Here is a 7143-nt window from a genome sequence, read left to right as displayed (position 1 = left end):
ACTTCTCGCCAACATTTCTTGAGATGTGCAACATATTTTTTTTCCCTGCTCATAGCCGCCGGGATCACATTGCTATTTTTCCGTTCCCAAAAAATGGATCAGAATATTTTTCTCTGGCTCGGATCCCCACAGAGAAGCCAAAAAAAAAACATTTCCTAGCACCACTGTTCTGATATGATGCCTGACCAGCTTGCAGTAGAATAGCAGCACTGCTACCATATTCCGTTGGCTTTGCAGTCCGTAGCCTCCTAGCCGCCTGTAGCTGGAAAGCTGATAGGATCGTAGCGGTAGATTTACGTTGCTGTAGCCAAGCATAGGGGGGGCAGTGGTAGGGCAGTGTAGGAAAATAGCATGCGCGTAGGATAGGTTCGGCCAGTGCATGTGCATTCATCAGTTACTGCGCGCCAGTAGTAGCTTTCCGGATCTCTGGCCCAGGTGAGGCGATCTACTGGCTCTACTCGTAACAGTAATACTTATTGCAAGCTATGCGCTCCCAGCTGCAAAATGTAAAGGTGTATCTTAGCAGTTGAATATTTCAAATTTCAATTTTTGATGCGCCCTGCAGTTTTTTCTAACCAATAATGCGCCCAACGTTTAAAAGAAAAAAAAGGCATGTATGCTACATTATGCCAAAAGTTCAGTTTCAGAAAATAGTATGCAAAAAGACAGGCTTGTGTTTTAAGTAATTGAAGATGACCTAATGTTTGATCTAATTAATGAATTGTAGTATCTTTTATAAAGATACTCCCCGGGAGCTTTCCCCATTCCGCAGAATTGAAGTCTTTCGGGACTATATTTTTCATAAAGAATTCGAAGGATTTTCATAAGACTTATATTATGGAGAATGATAAAAAGGCCACCTTTTGCACCAAACGCACTTACTCCCTGAACAATGCAAATAAAAACTTAGGAGTAGGTGTTTAGTCACAACCTCAATATATGATAATTAAGCAACATGAGGATTTTAGACAAACATAAACCTCACACGCTGCAAGCCATGTGAGTGTGATTGGCCCATGAGTGCACAGCCCAATCTGCCTCTCACGCTGGAAGAGCCCAAGTCCAAATAAGCAGAGCAAGACTGCATAGTTCCTCCCACTCTTTACCTCGTCAGCCAACGGCGACCTCACTGAAGAGTAAAGAAAGTAAAACAGGAGTAGCTGATAAAAAGACAGAAGTTTTTTTTCCTTCTCCTGACATGCCATCTGGCATCTGCATTGACACTTGACAGGGACATCAATTTTCTCAACGCGTAGCCATCAGGAACAAATGGCAGATCTTGACAGATCATCACCAGTGCCGAGACAAAAACGACAACATCAAGATGGTAGGCACAAACTTAATGCTTATTGTGCCAATTGATGGCAATTTCTTGGTTGCTATGTACAAGGCCAACATTACACTTGCGCACTAGTCAAACCTTTTCTTTTTCTCCTCTTTTTTTGACTTTCTACCAAGTAGTAGATCAACAAGCTAGTGCTCCACTATAATACAGACAGCGGTTCTTAGTTTCACAGTCATGCTGGCCTGATGGGATGGGTTATATACACTGTATCAATGTGATTTCTTGGAGAATAAAGCCAACTACCCAGTAAATGACCAGATTTAGAATTCCCAAATCAGTCTCATGCAGGAAGTGATGGCATGAATATAAATTGAATGCGTTCCTCTACGATCTGGCTGGATGAAATGCCCTGGCTCCATTAATTTGATAATATTCCGGCAGCAGGTTCAGAAGCGGAACTCATTGTAGCTGATGACTTCATGCTGATCTCAAGCTCTTGTTGTTTCTTGAGATAACTCTGTGCTGTGGAAGTGATTATCTGCATGATGAAATTCATGATCATGAGCCACACCACGGTATTCCAGATCAAAGAGAACGACAGATTCCACTTCTTCCCCTGCACAAGGACAATTCATATTTAGGGGAAATGGCAACTTTCTGGGAAAGCAGACGATAACATCAACTAAGCAAGAACAGCAGAGGAAACAAAAAAGAGGCAACTTTATCATAATCATTGTTCCAGTCCATTACAATGCTGAAGTTATGTTACAATTGTCAACTATCATAACCATGTATCCAAGGCCTCTCATCAGTTCATCTACAAGCTAATCAATTGTGCAAACAATACCAATGACTTGGTTAAACAGTATATTTGTCTAGAAAATATACGAGAATATAAAACATTTCTGCCAGATCATCAGCCGCAAGCCCGCAGTTATCACTTACAGCATACTATTCCATGATAAATTAGGACACTCATTTAAGTTATTAACATTGCATTAACAAATTAATCAAACTTTCTAAAGAATGAGAACATCAAAAGATGATAGAGATCATTTGAAGAAATAAAACATAAACAGTTGAATTTTAAATGCTCGAAACTATTTCCAAACTTAGCAAAAAGCGGTACCTTCGCAGCACTAGAAGCTGATGCAGCAGCACTGGCCATTAAAAACTTATCCTTGGCTGTCTTCAACTTGGTGACTAAAGAGGGAAGGATGGATGATACTCCAGGGAAATTGCTAAACACCCACACAAGCCTTTCCTCCACCAATTCAAGAAGTTGGTTGTTGCAGAGAGTAATTACCAATGTTGTCTACATAAGTAATTTGTAAAATCGGCTAGGTCCATCAGAATAAATGAATTAAACAAATGAAATATGAATATGCAAATATTGCAGTTAAAGTTAAATGCTGTACATAGGAGGAACTGTACCAAGTTAGAAAGTAGCAAACCTGCATATAAACCTTGATAATAGCCTTCCCAATTAAAGTTGCCAGAAAGAACTTCCAGAAGGGGACGTTAAATTGTCCACACAAAATGCCAGCAAGATCAAACAGAGGGTTTGGCACCTAACGAAAGGAAACGTTAGTCTCGAACTGTCATATTTAATAATGAAGCAATAATATGCCAAAGAGAACTTCTCTACATTTGCAATAGCTCCAGTGATCACAAGGAAAGTCATGGTCACATACCACATGCAATTTTTCTATAGAAACTATAGTTTGAGTGGGGAGAGAATGAGTTTCTCAAGAAATTTAAATGGAGTTCACCTAACAGCTTAAACTGTTAAGGAGCTACAAGGCAACTCTAAGTACGGTGACCTAATCAAGCATGTATACAAGCAAATAAATGTCCACAAGAAAGAGACTAACCGAAGCAAGTAGCAGTATTGTCGGGAAATTAAGATACTGTGAGTGAGACATAAGCCAGCGCTTGGCCCGATGTAGAGTTGATGATAGAAAACCTTCTTTTGAGATAGAAGCATCCAATTCTGCCAACTCTTCTACTTTTTGGCCTGATAGGCTAGCTGTGGTTCATTTGTTACCTGAGTCAGTTGCGTCAAGTATTTTTTCCTAATTAATTACACAAATTTAGAGCTTCTTTAGTCTAACTTAAGCTAAAGTTGGCGTGATAAAATGTTAGAAACATGGATTGATCGCATCAGTTATTCTTCCAAAGAAATCACTAAGATCACGGATTGTTTAGCCTTAACTTATGCTAATCTTATATGATTGCTTATTGTGGTCAAGATACTCAAACTCATAGGCCAGATAAGTCAGCTTATCATATAGTTAGCCATAATCATTAAAAAATGGGAACAGAAAAATTGTCATTTAAGCATAACCATAAAAAAAGTAGCAAAGGAAGACTCACAAAAAGTGGGAGCATGGATGGAAGTTAAATGCATTCAAGATCTAACATCTGAGCAGGACCATAAAACTGAACTTTATAACTACTCTGCTCTGCACATAGGATAATTATATTTCTGATTGAAGGCTATACTGTAAGATGGTACACAAATAAGCAACAATCAAATAAAAATTCAAAAGTCATCACTGATCAAAGTGTGCTATATATGTTCAATTAATTTGTAACTGATCAAGAAGCTTCTTGCTAAGAGAACTATGCAGTTCTTTCTGACGCGCAATTACACATCAAAGTAACTATGTGATGTGTTTATGTAAGTTTGGATGCGGTGAAGCAATTATACATAATTTTAAGTGATTCACAATGATGCCCTGGAATAATAATTTGAAGAGTAATGAAGAATCGTGAGATGCTTAAAAAGGTATGAGCAAACATAGAATTATGTAAATTATGTTCGAGTTGGCAAGAGCAAAGCAGTACAAACATAACCTGCTCTAGAGATAAAATATGGAGGAAGCTCTCCAAGTGCAGTTCCAATGCCCCAAAGAACAGCTTCAAGATGAACTTCATGCAGTATTTTGCTGAATGGGATTGTTTCCTGATATATTGGAGGTCCAAACTCCAGACAGTCTTTCTCCAACCATGAAGGCCTCCTTTTAAGAAGAATAGTGTCATAAGGAGCACTCTTTAAATCCACCCGGCCACACTGAACCGCTTTCATTGTGAAAAGGGCAATATGAGGCCCTAAATACAATACAAACGTGTGCAAGCCAGAGCCTGCAAAACAAATGATGCGATGAGAATTGAACTGCATGTGTATTCTTAATGATAAATACTTGCTATGCTAGCATTTTATTCAACAGATTAACCAGTCTCACACAAATACAAATTGAATTTTGGGTTTTACCTAATCCAATGGATGAAGCCACCCCTAGTATGACCCACCATAATCCAAATCTGGCATACCAAAGCAGTTCCTGCATATGCTGCATTGAAGACAAAATATAATGGTTTATCCATGCTGCAAGAGCGCACGCACCACAGACGGAGTACATGACTCACTGCTCCCACCCACCTAGGTTCAAGTCTCACATCTACCTTAATTTCAAAAAGTGCAGGGTATAAATCTTACGCCTTCTCATTCAGAATAAATAGATAATACATTTCAGTGATTTCACCATTCAAAAGCAACAGTTTATTTTATGCATATCCAGAGACTGTGAAAGTAGTGCTCTGTTAATTTGAATACTTGCAGTTCAATTCAGCATACCGCCACTCGATTCGTCTAATTTGAAATACAGAAATGTGCTAAAACAGAAGATGATGATACCTTCTCATGTGGGCCATCAGTTACCAAGAGAAGCACACAGGTAGCACCAAGCAAGGGAACCAGGAACTTCAACCGAGAACCTTCTTTCAGAACACATGAACATGTGCTTCTTATACTCTGTCCAATGGCTAGCACAAATAATGCGAGTGTTTTGAATGGCTGTGATGTCAGCGTTAAACTCTCCAGGTCCATCCGATGCTTATCGCGAAGGTCTGAAATATATGTTAAATCTATTACATCATCGACACACAGCACAGAGTAGTCCTACTTTTATCTCATTTAAGTTAACCAAGCTTTCAGAGAACTCTAATTTTATCTGATGTTACAATGAAGGTGGCATAGACTGAAGGATCCAATGGACGATGCACACCCCTAATATTGCCTTTTATAACAATTTTACCAATCGGGATTCCAAACATTGTGCTGTGCATGAAAATAAAAATTTGCAACTACCTTCCCTAACATAGATTGACCGCAATAAGTAGCATTTCTATTATATCCAAAATAACTCGTATCAGAAAAACTGAATTTATATTTGGATATCTCAAAAGCGCATCACAAGAGACATAAGACTGAAAGAAAAATGCAAAAAATAGAACAATCACCCCTAGCCAATCTTTGCGGGTAGATATCGATGGAAAGTTATGGAGTAAAACGTACTTATGGCAACCGCCATCTGCCCTAAAACCAAACGAAATCCAACTCAGATATCAAGTTTCTTCAACTGTAAACTTTCCAAAAGTGGAATAAATAGTAATTCAATAACACTTGGAAGGTAAATCTCCAGCGTAAATGGCGATCAACTAAGACGAACATGATCGTTATTCTACCTCCAACAGAAACAAAGATGAAGGAGCACAAAGTTATACAAGAAGCAGCTCAACTGGTGTTCTAATTCATTTATCAGTGAATCATTATACTCGCCTCAAACAAGAATAGAAAATGACCACTAACTTGTACGTAAAGAAAACAAAATGCTCCAATTTTCCAGGAAAACCTCAACGATACGCATTCGCAGCCCCATATCGCACAACAAATATAACGCCTTCGACAACCACACGAATCTGGAGAAACCAACCATGAACGCCTCTTACATGATTCTAAATTCTAAGGTTCGAAAGCCCAAAGACCCCCTAGAACCACAGCCGTCTCCAGGAACAGAGCGAGATCAAAGTAACAACGCGATAACAACCCAAGGCCGGCATCGGCCCACTCACCGGACATGGCCTGATCCTCGCCGACGGCGGTGTGCTCCATCATGAACCCGGGGCTTCCCCCTCTGCCGCGGTAGATCTGAGCGGCACCGGCCGGAGCAGGCCGCCACGGCTACTCAAACCAAGGGAAGAAAGAGAAGGTGCGAGCTCTGCAGCTCGTTTGGCGGTTGGCGCGGAAACGCCTGGCCGCTTTCCAGGGTCCGGCGGCGAGGCGGGGTCACGAACTCGGCGAGTCGGAGGATACAGACGGAATCGCTCCTTTCTTTTCTCCTGCAAAGCTGGATGCTTTTGAGTGGAAGTAGATGAAAACAAAGCTTCCTCTGTTTTGTTGCGTGCTCAGGCTTTGTGGTTTTACCAAGTCGGAGACAAACGTATTGCTTTGCCTTTGCCAAGGCGTTTTTGTTACCTTTTTCTTAGGAAAGGCGTTTTTATTTCTTTCATGTAGTTTGGCCATTCAGTTTTCCCATAAGGTAACTTGTGTAGCAAAGTGGATTATCTTTTTTACCCATACAAGGTTAAATAAATATATTGTCTAATATATAGGGTTTCGATTTGGGAAATGATTTAAATCACCTGACCGATAACAACCACCGCGTCCGCCGGTTCCGTGGCCGTCGGATCGGGTGTTAATTAGATGACTCAGAGCAACATATTACATACTCCCTCCTTCCATCTATATAAGGTCTAATGTGTTTTTCAAGACCGCTTTTGACTATTGGTAAGACTAATAATACATGAGATGTATAATATGAAAATTATATCATTGTAAGCTCCTTTCACGTACGAATTTGACGGTATGCTTTGTGTAACTTGCATGTCATACATTATTGCTATAACACCTGGTCAAAGTTAGCCTCAAAAAACGATTAGGCCCTATATAGATGGAAGGAGGGAGTAAACTAGTTTTCGCAACCGAGCCGTCGTTGCAATCGCCCCACCGCAAC

The 7143-nt window shown here is 40.1% G+C and overlaps 1 protein-coding gene across 1 annotated transcript; it reads right to left on the bottom strand.

The window, feature by feature from the left end:
- Positions 1-1325: 1325 nt before the first annotated feature.
- Positions 1326-6535, bottom strand: LOC125536551 (vacuole membrane protein KMS2). The gene is made up of 8 exons (XM_048699788.2): positions 6203-6535; positions 4986-5197; positions 4563-4641; positions 4145-4432; positions 3160-3314; positions 2740-2856; positions 2415-2600; positions 1326-1901 (listed from the first exon to the last, which is right to left on the bottom strand). The coding sequence occupies exons 1-8, from the start codon at positions 6243-6245 to the stop codon at positions 1704-1706; spliced, it is 1278 nt and encodes a 425-aa protein (XP_048555745.1). The 5' UTR covers positions 6246-6535; the 3' UTR covers positions 1326-1703.
- Positions 6536-7143: the final 608 nt, after the last annotated feature.

This window comes from Triticum urartu, chromosome 2A (assembly GCF_056163025.1).
Source record: "Triticum urartu cultivar PI428250 chromosome 2A, HENAU_Tu73, whole genome shotgun sequence".
Classification (NCBI taxonomy): domain Eukaryota; kingdom Viridiplantae; phylum Streptophyta; class Magnoliopsida; order Poales; family Poaceae; genus Triticum; species Triticum urartu.
This window is presented reverse-complemented; position numbering and strand designations above follow the sequence as displayed.

Excerpts from the sequence above, each read along its gene's own strand:
- LOC125536551 (XM_048699788.2), bottom strand. The coding sequence starts at position 6,245 with ATGATGGAGCACACCGCCGTCGGCGAGGATCAGGCCATGTCCG. Across the intron at positions 4,642-4,985 it reads CTGATGGCCCACATGAGAAG|CATATGCAGGAACTGCTTTG; the intron begins GTATCATCATCT and ends TCTTCAATGCAG. Across the intron at positions 3,315-4,144 it reads ATATTTTATCTCTAGAGCAG|CTAGCCTATCAGGCCAAAAA; the intron begins GTTATGTTTGTA and ends AATGAACCACAG.